Below are 15,653 nucleotides of genomic sequence, written 5' to 3'. Positions count from 1 at the left end.
CTACTTATTTAGTGAAAACTAAGCAAATACCAGATGAACCAGTCATGAACTTTATATCCAGATAGAGGGATATGATTGTCTTAAGTGAAGAGCAATTGATGAAAGCACGAGCTGTAAAGATGTGTCTGAAAAACTTGCAACCATCTATCTCACATTACATAATGTCAATAGAACCAAAAACATTTAATCAACTCTTAGACATTGCTCAAAACATCAAAAGGACCTATGATAGGTCTAAGATAAATACTGATGAAAAGAGAAAAAACACTCGTAATAAGGGTAATGCATATTGCAATATGGTTGAAACAGCGTCGAATCTCAAACCAAAGGTTAATGAACCTCAAAATAAAAAGAGTAAAGACACCAAAGATGATGGTAACAAGAAAGGTAGTAAAGAGGTAAGGTCAAGACTTCCTTGAAAGAGAAGTTAAAGAAGAAGTATTCTTTTAATGATGATGATGTAGAAGTGATTTTGGAGTACATATTAGAAATAAAAATGATTGAGCTTCCAAAGTGCAAGAGACCAAGGGAAGTAAAATAGATAAACAGTCCTAAGTACTGCAAATATCATCATCTTACTAGTCACAAGACGAAAGATTGCTTTGTTCTAAAGGACTTTATTCAAGATAAGATCAATAAAAATGAGTTAAGCTTGGAAAAATGGGCATCATCCAAAGAGAAAGTATCGGCAAATATGACCACCATACAATTTGGTTTACTTCCTCTAATAGACTTGCCACAAGATCTATTGGCTCAACCAGTTCTGCCTCTTGATGCCCAAATAGCTCTCCTCTTTGAACCTCAAATAATAATAGAACCAGATTCTTTAGTAACACAACAAGTTTAAATATACAGAGATTGTTGTTGGGATTTGAACTCATGCTATGAGAGTTCTGGTACTACTTCATATATAGAGGATGAGTTGGCTGATGGGTATGGCGATAATCCAAGCTATATAACATGTGCCCAAAAGTCGCAAGATCATGAGCGTGTTTGTGCTTGGATTGAAGAAAGTCAAAAATAAAATTTTGAACCCATCGTACCTATAGGGTGGGGAGAAGAATTTGAAGTTCAAATGTTACCTCATAATGTAAAGATTGAAGGAATTCAAGTAAAAGATGAATGATCAAAATTCATCGCACTATGCAATCATATCGATGTGGTTGAAGTAGGAGCTATGGAACTAAGGTCAGTCAGACAATTGCCAGAAAGAGAAACACCTACTCATCAACCAGTTCAAGAAGAAAGGCAAAACCGAAGGGGGCATCCGCCTATAGTTCATGAAAATGTTAAAGCATCTGTCAAGTATAATGTAACTGCTCATCTCAAAAAGATACTGACATTATTAAGTGTATATGATGCCCTAATATTATCTCTTGACATATGCCAATCGTTAATACAAGCACTTAGTTAACTAGAGTGCTATATGATAGAAATTAAGGAAAATAGTGACGAACCTGTTGGAGAGATATTAAGTTGTTTTGCTTGCCTATCATTTTCTGAAAAAAAGATTTCCAAAATGTTAAGAAACCCCACAATCGAACTTTGTTTTTCACAGAAACACTTGAACCACAAAGGATTTCTCGAATCATGATTGATTCTGAATTCGGAGTAAACCTCCTCTCTTTAAAAGCCTTATCAAATCTTGGATTTTTTGTGAGGCAGTTGATGAGATCCAAACTCATGATACAAGGGTTTAATCAAGATGGTCAAAAATCCCTTGGGGCTATTAAACTTAAATTAACCATTGGAGAACTCTCGTCAATGGTTAAATTTCATGTCATTGATGCTACCACATCATATAATGCACTTTTAGGAAGATCATTGATACATGATAATGGAGTGGTGGCATCTTCACTACATCACTATTTCAAATTCCTTAAAAATAGAGTCGTAAAAACAGAGAAGGTTGATCCTAACCCATTTGATGGAATTGTAGACTTCGCTGATGTAAAGTTCCATGAAATTGCCTCCTCATTAATAAAAGAAACATCATTATCTAAAAATGCAAGGACCGCAGTTTGTTCATTGACTGATATGGATCAAGAAATGGTTCAGTATCCAGCCATAATGATCCTTTCAAGAAGAAAAAAAGCTAAGGCAATTTGCTTTCTAAAAAAAATATTTCAATAAGAGATATATAATGCGCTCAAAAGGAAGAAGAGCCTCAACAAGTCAAAATCCCTACTAAAAAATATAGTCAAAATGCTAGAAAGATCATGGAGAAGATGGGATATGACCTTGATAACCCTCAAGGCTTAAAGGCTGGAGGAATAATTGAGCCTGTAGAGCCCTATCTTAGACCTAGAGAAAAGAGATCCTAGCCAAAGATGGATTCTTAAATAAAAAAGGTAAAGTAGGAATAGGGTATCAACAGATCATCATGTTGGAAAAGAAATATGGAGTACATCACATCTCTGCAGATAATACAAAGGAGGACAGAGAGTTTATTCAAGAACAACTAGCACCTTTTAGCATCGAAGATAGAACATAAGCAACAATTAATGAATTACAAGAAGTAAACCTTGAAACAAAAGAAGATCCAAAGATTACCTTTATAAGTGCATCTCTAACAGAAACAAAAGTGGAACAATATATTGCATTACTAAAGGAATTTCAAGATGTGTTTGCGTGGTCTTATCAAGATATGCCAAGATTAGATGCAAATATTGTAATGCATTGATTATCGGTTTTACCAGGGTATAACCAAATCAAGATGCATCCAGGTGATAAAGAGGTGACAACGTTCTGAACACCAATAGATAAAGATGATCATATTGCTCATCTACGTAAAATTTTCTGCAAACTTTGTGGGATGAAGCTCCAAATGAACCCATCAAAATGTGCTTTCGAAGTTAATTCAGGAAAATTTCTTGGCTTTATTGTCCGGCATAGAGGTACCATGAAAATAAAGAAACTTAAAGTTTATGGTGATTCGCAGTTGGTAATCAATCAATTGAAAGGCATATATGAGACAAATGCACTTGCAAAGTTAGCAGCATCATTTGACGTCATCAAGAAAATATAAGAAAAAGTATATCTGGCATTGTATCACATACTACCAAAAGATCAAGAAATACAAATTCCAGAACCAAGTCAGCAACATGTTCCTAATACAGCTGTGAACATCATCACTTATGTGGATGACACAAACTTGAGTGATGTTGCTAGAGAACAACTTATTTGAAAATTGCATTACAAAGCGATATCCACACAAGAAAGATATGTTGGCATCATCCTATCTGAGGCAAAAGAGTATTTACATGCCTTCACTCTCACAAGTGCAACAGATTTGCCTTCAACAAGCTGTGAGGCATTAATAGTAGGATTAAAAATGGCTACAAAAAAAAATTGGTGTATCATCATCCATGGAGATTATCAAGTCAAAAGAGCACACATTGATGCTTTAATGGCATTGAATGGCCTCAATTTACCATATATCATAGGATACTTAAAGAACTCGCATATTCATTTGATATCCTAACTTTTGGTATAAATTTCTTAGTTTCACTTGATCATACTCTACAATTAGCTCGATATACCAAAAAGGCATCGATTCCAAAATAAGGTGAATTCCAGATAAGCATAGGAACTCAAACAGTCCTATCCAGGATGTATAATCATATGCCAATACCATTTAGGCCTCATTCCATGCCAAGACATATTGAGCATGAAGGCAATATAATGAGGCAAGTAGGACCTTCTCAAAGAGCTGGCATAATTAGCCGAGCAGAATATAGAGCGGTCTATTAATCACGACAAAGTGAAATTGCCTCTCAAAAGCGTATGAGATAATGTACAATATTTTGATTTTGTAGAAGTTCAAAGTTCTCAATATAGTTGTTCCCCAATCCCTGACGAGTTATCTAAAAAATGCGCCCTTCCAGAAGTCGGGCTTTGGTGCACGTATTAGCTCTAGCTTTACTAGAGTTATCCGAGTAGCAAGAACCATCAAACAAACTATAACTGATTTAATGAGTCATTCGCAGTTTCACATAACGATACAGTGTGGCCTGTCAAACCGCATGTCAAGCCCTCTGGAAAGATGCACAAGGAACCTTGCAGTTGAGCTGTCAGCACCGAGTAGGGACATGATTCCGCTACGGCAAAGGGAAAGCAAACACAGAGATCCCAAAAGGCACACGCCGTGCACATGGGCATGAGCACGGCGAGAGGGAGAGGGCGGCGGGCGGGAACAACGAAACAGGAAAGAGAAAGAGGGCTCTGATTAGGGATTTACATGACATTTAGCGACGGATTTAGCGATGGACTAATTCCATCGCTAAGCCATTGTAAATCTACATAACTAGTTAGCAATGAAAATATTCCATCGCTAACGGAGTCGCTAGATAGCGACGACAGACTGTCCCTCGCCAAATACATCGCTAAATGTCACGGTTATTACGACAAAACTTTCCGTCGCTAAGTCGTCGCTAACTTGAGACAGATTGTGCGACGAAAGATATTTCGTCGCTATTTTCGTAAATATTACTGATTTTAGCGACGAATTTGTTTCTCTCGTTACTCCGTTGCTAGTTAGCAACGAAATAATTTTGTCGCAAACTTCCGTCGCTAATTCCTTATTTTCTTGTAGTGCGATGTCGAACTATCAAATTATTTTTTTGCTTTGATATAATCAACATGTCTCCTTTTTTCTTTTTTCTTTTTTCATTAAAGGTATATGCCTGAGACATAATCTACTAATTGATCAATTTCAAATACCATATCATACCATTGTCTCATCTACTAGCATTCATTATTTCTAATACTTCGGGAGCTAATAAGACTATCTTAGTGAAATTTAAGTGTCTTAATTCATGAGCAATCGAACCAAAAACTCGAGTGCCTTTTGGATTTTCTTCTTTATCAATGACAATTGTTGCATTGTCATCATTATCGTATTATCATACCATTGTCGCGTTTGAGTTCTTTACATGTACGTACAATTACAGCTTTGATTACTTCTGATCTTTTCAGGGGCATATTTGGCACTGCTTCTTTGATTACAGCAACAATAATGTCACCGATATGAGCATATCAGTAATTATTAGCTCCTATGATTTGAATACACATTAGTTTTCAAGCTCTGTTGTTGTCCGCTACATTCAAATGGGTTTGAGGTTGAATCATTTTTTTTATTTGAGTTCTTTCAATGCAAGAGGCGAAGGAGAAAAAAAATTCTATCAAGAAATAAGTAAACCGTCAATTATAGATTATATTTTTCATCATTCATAAATATCCCTTTGGTCCAATATCCCTATTCCTCAATAACCAATTTAGTTCGTATAGGCATTTTGCATGCAGCTAGTTTCACAGCGGCTCTAGCTACAGTTTCTGATACTCTGCCCATTTCATAATGTATTCAATCTAGTTTAACGACTAATACCCAATATTCAAGAAATCTCTTCCTCGAACCCATACGTGTTTCTGCGGGTCTTAGTGTAACGGATTTGTCGGGGAATATACGTACCCATATTTTTCTGCCACTATGAGCATATTGTGCCATTGCGCGTCACCCTGCTTCTATTTGTCTAGATGTGATCCAAGCAGGTTCAACTGCCTGAAGCGCATATCTACTGAAACAAATATGATTTCCACAATAAGATACTCCTTTCATTCTTCCTCTATATTGTTTACGAAACCAGGTTCTTTTGGAGTGGCACTTTCTCTCGGACCATACTAATATAATATTATTTGATCAGATTATTTAATTATTTATTTCTCTTGGATTGAAATCTTTTCCATTTTTATTTCTAAATGTGCCTTTTTTTTGCGGTCTACATCCATTATGTGGCATAGGGGTTACGTCACGTACAAAATTTAATAGTATACCACTCCTACGAATCACTGGTAATGCTGCATCTCTTCAAAGATGGGGACCTTTTATCATGACTTTTGCCCATTGCATTTCCTGGTTATCAAAGTGAAGGTGACAATGTTAATCAATAAGAAATCCTAAATAATAGGGATTCCAACAAGTAAAAAAAAAGTGGGTCTTCCAAATGAGGTACATGTCGTTGGTTACCAAAATACATGGGATAAAAAAAAGGTTTTAAATCCTAACTTCTAACTTGGTAACCTAAGTTACCAAAGTCATTGATAAAAATACTAATTAAAAAAAAAAACACAAAACGTTGGGCATTAGAAGAGGCCCTAAAAAATATGAAAACACAACTAAAAAACAAAAACAGTTAATCCCATAAGATGTTGGAGACTCTTAGAAAAAAAGTCTTCAAAAATTTATAATTCTATAAAGTTAAAAATAAAAATAAAAAATTTGTATGGATCTAGATTCAACTCATTGTATGGATCTTTAAACTATTTATAAATCAAATCCATGCTATTAAACCCAAACAAAATGTGGATTCAAATATAAATGGATCTTGTATTAATTCTATGATCCAAATAAATAAAATTTATTTAGCAAAAAAATGCTGAATAAACAATGAAGATTTCTTTACATTTGTATTACTTTAAAACATAAAGAAATAGAGGGGCAAAGTGCACAATATATATATATATATATATATATATCATTTAAATTCATGTGCAAGTGTGTCAAAATTATCAAATATACACTCATTTACGCATGATAAGATAGATATGTAAGTTATTGTAAACCTCTCTTACTATGCTTATTGGTTACAGTAAAAGAGGGTAATTTGTGCTGGTTACAATAACCACTCTTGCAGGTTACGATTAAAAAAGGTAACCTATGTTGGTTACGGTAAATGAAAGTAACTTTGATGGTTGAAATAAATCAATCATGTATCACCCTAACTTTCAAGCATATAACATGTTGTGGCTAGTACCCATAAAGTAGGAAGGCAAAGAGCAAAGAAAAAGCAAATTCAAGTTAGCTCTAGAAGACACAGGCATCCGATCAACGCCACAAGCCTTCATCATTTTCTCTCTTTATTTCTCTCTTTTCTTTTTCTTCTTGTAATCTAAGCTCTGCAAATCAAAAGCTAGAAGAAATCCCGAAATAAAGTTTCAAGTTTTAATATCTCAATTTGAGTGTCAAAAAAATCAATGCTCCAATGGTGTTAAAATGTGATGTTGGAACTGCCAACACCATTCCTTATGCAGTGTTTTGGCAACATGGTTTCTCCCAAAGAGCATAGAGCATAAGAATACAGTAAGGAAACCGTGACGCACCTAAGATTCAAGGCTCTTAAATAGAGCCTTAAAGATCTAAATTTGAGTAGCCAAGTTGCAACTAGCAGTTTCATATGTTCAAGCATCCCAAAGGGCTTAAGAGAACAGGCACATAAGTCCTTTGAGATGATTTCAGGCTATCCATGCTCTCAGTTCTCAGTTCGTAGCTTGTTACTATGTTGAAAGGATGATGGGTATCTAATAGTTTAAAAGCTTAGCGTAGTGATGCAGAAGTCAGAACTAGCTGGTTGAGCTGGGAGATGGCACCAAAACAAAGAGCTCCTACTGAATCTGGATCCTGTCATAGACTTTGTCAACTTGGCTAAGCCCTTTAAACATGCGGGTGGACTATACTAATTGCTTCCTGCAATCCATTATGTAACACCACAATGAAGGAAGCGCAAAACTCTATCATCGTTTCATAATTTGAGCAAAAGATACTGGCAAACTATACTGGTTTCAAAGACATTATTAAGGAACGACAAAAGAAGTTTAGTACTCTAGGTACTTGAAAATTGGAAATGGCGCTCATTTATTGAAGGAAAAATGACTCGAGTGTCTCACCATTTTTGGGAACTGGATCTACGATGCCATCAATGTGTGCACAGACACAAACACGCTCAGAGATGCTCCCATGTCTGTATTGTACTTAATTACCAAAGACAATTGTATTAACTTTGTCTACAAGAAACCAGTGGTACAAGATTCAGACAGACTCTAAAACCATATACCCTGTTCTCAGAAAGATTCTTGATCCATGAGTAACAAGACCGCAAGCCATATTACTAAGCAGCCCCACCCCGCCCCTCTTCTCATTCCCTCGAAAATTCTGCTCTACCTACTCCAAGGCCAACTGCAGTAACCTGCCTATCAGCCAGACGTTTGCGACATTTAAAACAAAAACAAAAATGTAACCCCCCACTCTCTTCCATCTGCTGCTCATAATATATTCACACAAAGCACCATTTCTTTCCTTCTTTCTTTTCATTAAAAAACAAGAAACTCAACCACCACCCACCACCAAGCCACACACACACACACTCTGGAGAAGTTTATATGAGAAGACCAGGGTCTTCTGTTATTTTTCCAGTCAATAACAAATACAAAAACATCAAAAGGAGAAGGCCTACTACGCATCTCTCCCATGCCTCTTCTTAGTCCCCCTTCCATCCTTCTCTTCTTAGTCTTCCCTTCCATCCCTCTTTCTCCAATAAATCTAATACGCTCTTTTGTTATTTCCTTCAATTCACAAGCACCATTAAATTACATCAACGAAATAAATAGTTATAAAACAAGGGAAATAATGAGGATCACAAAACCCCCACAGCATGATATCAATGAAAGAATTACTACGATGATGAACTATGAGTACATATAATATGGTAATTAGCCCCTCAGTTGGAAGCACTGCGAAGTGGGCCGGGTTTTCTGATTCCCTGCTTTCAGAGGACACGGCGTCTGAACAGGGGGAATCATGCAATTGTACTGAATACAGACGGAGGTCGTGAGCGGGATCGCGGACGTCGGGCTGAGCTCGATCCCGGTCAGGTAATTGTGCTGCAGGTACAAAACCCGAATGCCGGAAGACAACAAGCTATCGACGAAGCTGGCGGGGACCTGGCCGGTGAACCGGTTGTTGTTGAGGTAGAGGTTCTGAACCGAGGAGAACAGGGGAGAGATGTGGCCCGTGAAGAGGTTGTAGCTCAAATCGACGGTTCGGATCGTCACTTGATCCAACGGAGCCAGCTGCCCCGTGAAAAGGTTTCTCTGCAACTGCAAGGAAGTTAGAGGAAAGCTGAGCAGGGAGCTCGGAACGCTACCGGTGAACCTGTTCATGCTCAGGTCCAGGTAGTTCAGCCTCTGCAGCCTGCTGAGTACCCGGTCGACGTTACCGAAGAGGCCGTTCCACGAGACGGAGATATATTGGACGGACGGTGGCATTTGCGGAAGCGGGCCGGTGAGCTGGTTGTGCTTGAGATCGAGGCGAGCCAAGGCGGGAGAAGAGATGGGTGGGATGTGACCGTTGAGCCTGTTGTGACAGAGCATGAGATTGGTGAGCAGGGGAAGCGCGCCGATGCCCCGGGGAATCGGCCCGCTCAGCAGATTGTAACTAAGATCAAGAGTCTGCAACCTCTCCAACCCGGAGAGGCTCTGAGGGATGGGGCCGGACAAAAAGTTCCTGCTGATGCCCAAGAACTGTAACTGCTTGCATTCTCCGAGGCTCTCCGGGATCGGCCCGACGATCCGGCCCGGCACCACCGTGAACTCCGCCAGCGAAGAAAGGCGACCGATGGAAGCGTCCAGCTTCCCCGTCAGCCCCGGGGAGCCGGCCGTGGCGTCCCCCAGGTTCAAGGCCACCACCTTGTTGGGCTGAGCCTCCGTGTCGCACAGCACGCCGGAGAAGGTGCAGGGGTCCGAAGTGAAGTCCCATGTCGAGAAGAAGGTAGAGCTCGGCATGTCTTCCAAACCTTTCCTGATAGACTGCAGCGCCAAGAAGTCGAGCGGGTCTAAGATGGCCATGCTGGTGCTCCTCAAAAGTATCAGCACATCAAAAAACGCCACGATCATTGTAGTAACCCTACTCGCCCCCATGCCTCTTGGCAAACTAGAGCTACAACAGAGGAGAGAAAGAAGAGTTGGGACTGGTGGTTTTGATGAAATGTGGGTTCCCCTTGTGCTCTGCTGCTAAATCTGCTATATAAGAACCTCTCTCTCTCTCTCTCTCTCTCTCTCTCTCTCTCTCTCTCTCTCTCTCTCTCTCTCTTACTGATGCGTAAATTTATGAGTTGGAAGAAGAATCGATCACGAGGGAGACAGAGAGAGAGCGATGAACGATCTGTTACGGTTGGCTGTCTTTTTTATGGTGAGTGAGTGGAAGAGGGATGGCGTGATCGTTTTTATTGCAGCAAGAAAAAACAGAAGGAAGACTTCAGCACCAAGCTTCACACGACGTCTCCACCTCGCCTCTCTGTCGCTCTTGTTTAATTACCCCTCTTCCGTCCTTCACTCGTTATTTTTAGGCTTTCCGGAGAAGCCGCAATCAAGGGCTACGGTTCTTCCCTGTTGTTTAATGGTTAGTGATAATTTCGTGGTGTTTTTTTTTTTCTTTCTCTCTGCCGTGGTACGGTACACGGGCAGCCGGGCACAGCCAACGGTTGTCCGAGCCTATTCAGCTAACCGAAGCTGAGGCTCGGAAGTTGTGCCTAGCCCCGTTGGACGCCACGTCATATGTTGTGCACCTCTAACGAGTCCAATTAATACATAGACCTGGGTATAGTTTGTGAAATTCTATACCAGTCCCAGACCTCAGACCTGACCTGAATTTTGATTAAGACCCACAAATTTTCAATGTAAAAATGATAAAAAATATGATTTTACTGGATGTGATCCGGGTTTGGTTCATGTACGAGTCTGGGTATAGTTTTTCTTATAGTAAACCCAAATCCGATATCATACATGAAAATCTGGTTCAAGTCTGATTCCACCTGAGTTTGAACCAAACCCAACCAGTCGATACCCTACTCGGTAAGGGTGGGTGACAGCTCGGTAGCCTCACGTTAAGAATACATAGGTTTGAGTTTGGATAGAATTATCATTAAGCCATGTTTGTTCAAATTTACTTAAGAAAATTGAGTGTGGGAGAGAAAATGAGAGGGTAATTTCGTCAAACAAATAACTGCCATTCAAAGGATGGGGTTAACATGCACTTTTGTCTTTTGAGTTGTCTGCTTCAAGAGCCACTTGTCGAAGACTCACCATGAATCCTGTGTTCCACATCTTCTTTTTAATCAAACTGAATGATCGGGTTGGACCGTGCAAAATCCATGATGCATTTTGCGGTTAACAGGTCACCAATTTCCCATTCTCGTGAGGAAAACTGACCACTGCTGCACACGCATACATGCGCGGTGGCCTCAAGTTCAAATCGATTCTCCTCATCCACTATGTCATCCCTATCTTCCTACTCCTCTTTAGGATTTCATTGATGCACGTTGTTTCGATTAAATCGGACTCTACAGATGTGATGATCTGCATCATCGATTTATTGAACATTGACAGTTAAATCGCCCAAATCCGACTTGTACATAAGATTTTTTTGGCGATTAAAAAAAACAGCTGTTGACAAATTATGAAATTTTGTGATTTAAAAAAACATATTTTTTTGTTGAATAAATACAGTTCAAGGGTCGATTGTGATTCAATCAACCATATTGATGAAACCATCTATAAAGTCAGATTTGTTTTTTTTTTTTTTCTAAAAGGCAAGTTGAGGTTAGGCAGACCGGATATCTATTAAGCTCCATGTCGCAGAGGGATTCGAACCTGGGCCTTCCGCTTGGCACAGACGCTTACCACATGGGATATCACATCAGTCTGATTTGATTAAAACAACTTGCATCATAAGATTTAAGTGCGGTATGAAGACTAGGGGTGGCAATTTCTGACACGACCCGCCAACCCGCCTCTTAGGCGGATTCGGGTTGGGCTTAAGCCAACCCGTTTAATAAATGGGTCGACCCGTGTAACCCGTTTATTAAACAGGTCGGGTTCGGGTTGGGGGTATGCCAACTCGCCAACCCGGCTGACCCGTTTAATAAACGGGTTAGGCGGGTGGGTCAACCCGCCAACCTGCCTACCTGCCAACCCGATCCGTCAACCCGCCAACCTGACCCGTGAACCTGAAAACCTGTTTACCCGACCCAACCCATTTATTAAATGGGTTGGCGGGTCGTGTCGGGTTACCCGTTTATTAAATGGGTCGGGTTCGTGTTTGCCACAGCGGACCCGTTTAATAAACGGGGCGGGTTCGGGTTGAGGTATGCTGACATGTCAACCCGCCAACCCGACCCGCCAACCCGACCCGATTGCCACCCCTAATGAAGACAGGGTATGAATAGGGGTCGGGTTTGATTTTGGACCCAGGTGAGATCAAATTTGAACTCGATTTTGGGGTATGGTATTGAGTCCAGACTCAAGTCTAATTGAGTTCACTATAAGAAAAACCATACCCAGATTCAATAAAAATTACATAAACCAAACTCAGACTATACCCGATAAAACCATATTTTTTATCATTTTTATATTAAAAATTTGGCCTGCTTTACTATATGGTAGGGAATGTTGGGCTGGCAAGAGACATCATATTCAAAAAATGAGTATAGCTGAGATGCGTATGCTTAGATGAATGTGTGAAAATACAATAAAAGATAAGATTTAGAACAAGAAGATACGTAAGAAGGTACGTGTTGCATCCATTGAAAATAAAATGAGAGAGAATTGTTTACCATGGTTTGGACATATTTGGCAAAGGCCTAATGATGCTCCAGTTAGAAAGATGGAGAAATGAGAAAATATATTAGTTAAAAGAGGTCGGAGTAGGCCTAAGAAGACTTGGATGAAGATGATAGAAAATGATATGAATGCTTTGAACCTCACCAAGGACATGGCATTGAATAGAAATGATTGGAGGAGAAGGATTCATGTGGAAGACCCATAATGATTTTCTTTTTTGGTTCATATTGCTGACCCCAATTGTTTTGGGATGAAGGCGTAGTTGTTGTTGTTGTTGTTATATTAAAAATTTGAGGGTCTTAATCTGAACTCAGGTCAGGTCCGAGTCTAGTATAAAATTTTACAAACTATACTTGGGTTCATGTATTAATCAGACCTTCGAATCCAGACCCAGCTCTTAATTTGATCTCATTACTTATCACTATACCCGGAACCTATAGGGTTTGATTCCAGTACGGTCCAAGTAAACCCAACCCGTTGACACCCCTAGGTATGACATGAGGGATGAGTGGAACCTAACCCGTTGACACCTTTAAGTTATAATTTCACACACGCTCTATCTTGACTGGAGTAATATTGGGTTCGATTTCATATATATATATATATATATATATATATATATATATATATATATATATATATATATATATATATATATATATAGGTGTGGCAAAATCTAACCCGACGCGCGCTTCTTAGCCCAGTTAGGGTTTGGCTTAAACGGGTTCGTGTAGTAAACGGGTCGACCCACCTAACTCGTTTATTAAACGGGTCGTGTTCGTGTTAGGGATATGCCAACCCGTTTGACCGGTTTAATAAACGGGTTAGGCGGGCGGGTCAACCCGTTTACACAAACCCGTCAACCTGACCCGTTTGCCTCCCATCAACCTGACCCGTAACCGAGAGCCTGAGACCTCTCCTCTCCAATGTGTGCGTGTGCGGTTATCGTGTCTATGTTATCGAGTTGACCCGTTTAATAAACGGGTCGCCGTGTCGTGTTGACCCGACCTGTTTATTAAACGGGTTAACTATGTCGTGTCGGGTTACCCGTTTAATAAATGGGTCATGTTCATGTTTGTAACATCCGACCCATTTAATAAATGGGTTGTGTTCGTGTTGAGGTATTCTGACCTGTCGACCTGACCCGATTGCCACCCTTATATATATATATATATATATATATATATATATATATATATATATATATATATATATATATAGAGAGAGAGAGAGAGAGAGAGAGATGCTAAATGGGTTTTTTAGTTTTTTTTTTAAATTTATTTGTAGATTCTGACGGTAAAGATGTGATCTACGTACTTGATTTTAAAGGGATCAACTCTTAAAGTGTTCGATTATGACACATGGGTGGGTTTTTATAAGGTTCAAAAATTCAATCTATCAAAAATGTTTGAGGCTCCAAATATCATTTTTTTCATGAAAAATACATGATCCACGAGTGGATTCCTCATAAATTGGCCATGCCCAACACATTTATGGGGTCAAAACTGAAAAAAAAAATACTGAAGAACAGAAAAAACTATTTAGGACGATTATTTAGCACCTAACTTGTGAGCAGCTATCTCTCTCTTTATATATATATATATATATATATGTGGGTACGTGCTAAATAAAATATGCTAAGTAAAATGTGTTAAATGAGTTTTTCTTCTCTGATATTTTTTTGCAGTTTTTGCCCCATAAATATGTTGGGCAAGGTCTATTTACAAGGAATCTACACCTGGATCATGTGTTTTCAATGAAAAAAATGATAGTTGGAGCCTCTAAAATTAACAAAGATTATAAAAACCACCTATTTGTTGGAATCCAATCGAACACTTCAAGAGTTTATCCCTGTAAAATCAAGTACATAGATCACATTTGTACAGTCAAAATTTAAAAATAAAACCTAAAAACCTGAAAATCTCATTTAGCAAGTACCCTATATATACATTCTAAATGAGTTTTTCAGGGTTTTTTTTTGTTTTTTTTAATTCTAACTGTATAGATGTGATCTATGTACTTGATTTGGTAGGGATTAGCTCTTGAAGTATTCAATTCTGACACATGGGCCGGTTTTTATAATGTTTGAAAAATCAATGGTAGAAAATCTTCATAAATTTTTTAGGCTCCAAATGTTATTTTTTTTATAAAAAACGCATGATCCTAGTTTAGATTCTTCGTAAATCTATCGTGCCCAACACATTTATGGGGTCAGAACTGCACAAAAAGTAAAAAAAAAAAGCAGAAAACCCCATTTAGCACGTTTCATTTAGCATGTACCCATCTCTCTCTCTTTATATATATATATATATATATATATATATATATATATATATATATATATGCCATCCTCCATCTTCACACCCCTCTTAAGTCATATGATATGATGTGATGGAAGTTGTTTTGATCAGACATGAACCGATTGAACATGATCGATTTAATAAGAATCCACTCTTAATAGTATTTTTTGATAAAAAAATATAATTTGTAAAATCATAAAATTCTGTAGTTTATCTACAGTTGTCTTTTGATTCACCAATAAATCCTGCATCACTAAATAAATGATGTAGATAACATACGTGGAGTTGATTTGATCACATCAATGAAAACGAAAGGATATAAAGATAGGGATGACATAAGGGATGAGTGAAACCATTTGCTCCATCAAAATGGAACGGGTCCACCCATCCTATCGTAATACCCTAATGTCATACCCTTGCAAGACTTCGGTATTATTACCGGTTGTTTTCATCAACATATATGAATCCAGTATGATCTATCTGATAAGGATTGACCCCTTTTTTTTTGTATTATTTGAGCAAAAAAAATATGATTGTATAATCATAAAATTTGTGTGTTTATGGCCGTGGATTTCAGAAAGTCTTGCAGACAGGTTGGATTTCAGCGATTAACGCACCGATCTTCACAAAATGGTGCATGTACATCACATCAACCGGGTTAAATTCGATCCAAACAACCTGCAACGACGAAATTTTAAAAGGGATAAGACATTAGGGTATGAAAATCGGGACGTGTGGAGTCCAATGTAAATAAAAAATCGGTGAGCATCGGCCGATACACATCGTATCTGCAGAATTTTGATACGCTGCAGGACTGGATCGGCTATTTTTAAATAAATATTAAAATATTAAAAATATTTTTAATATTATTTTAATGGTTTTAACACATGTCATGTTATGATT

General features: G+C 38.5%; 1 protein-coding gene across 1 annotated transcript; it reads right to left on the bottom strand.

Moving 5' to 3' along the window:
- Positions 1 to 8,216: 8,216 nt before the first annotated feature.
- LOC149837199 (uncharacterized) lies at positions 8,217 to 9,817 on the bottom strand. The gene has a single exon (XM_090007273.1). It carries the CDS (start codon positions 9,748 to 9,750, stop codon positions 8,545 to 8,547), a length of 1,206 nt encoding a protein of 401 aa, XP_089863399.1. The 5' UTR covers positions 9,751 to 9,817; the 3' UTR covers positions 8,217 to 8,544.
- Positions 9,818 to 15,653: the final 5,836 nt, after the last annotated feature.

Source organism: Nuphar pumila, chromosome 5, assembly GCF_984573655.1.
Source record: "Nuphar pumila chromosome 5, dmNupPumi1.hap1.1, whole genome shotgun sequence".
In the NCBI taxonomy this organism is placed as follows: Eukaryota; Viridiplantae; Streptophyta; class Magnoliopsida; order Nymphaeales; family Nymphaeaceae; genus Nuphar; species Nuphar pumila.
This window is presented reverse-complemented; position numbering and strand designations above follow the sequence as displayed.

Excerpts from the sequence above, each read along its gene's own strand:
- LOC149837199 (XM_090007273.1), bottom strand. The coding sequence starts at position 9,750 with ATGGGGGCGAGTAGGGTTACTACAATGATCGTGGCGTTTTTTGATGTG.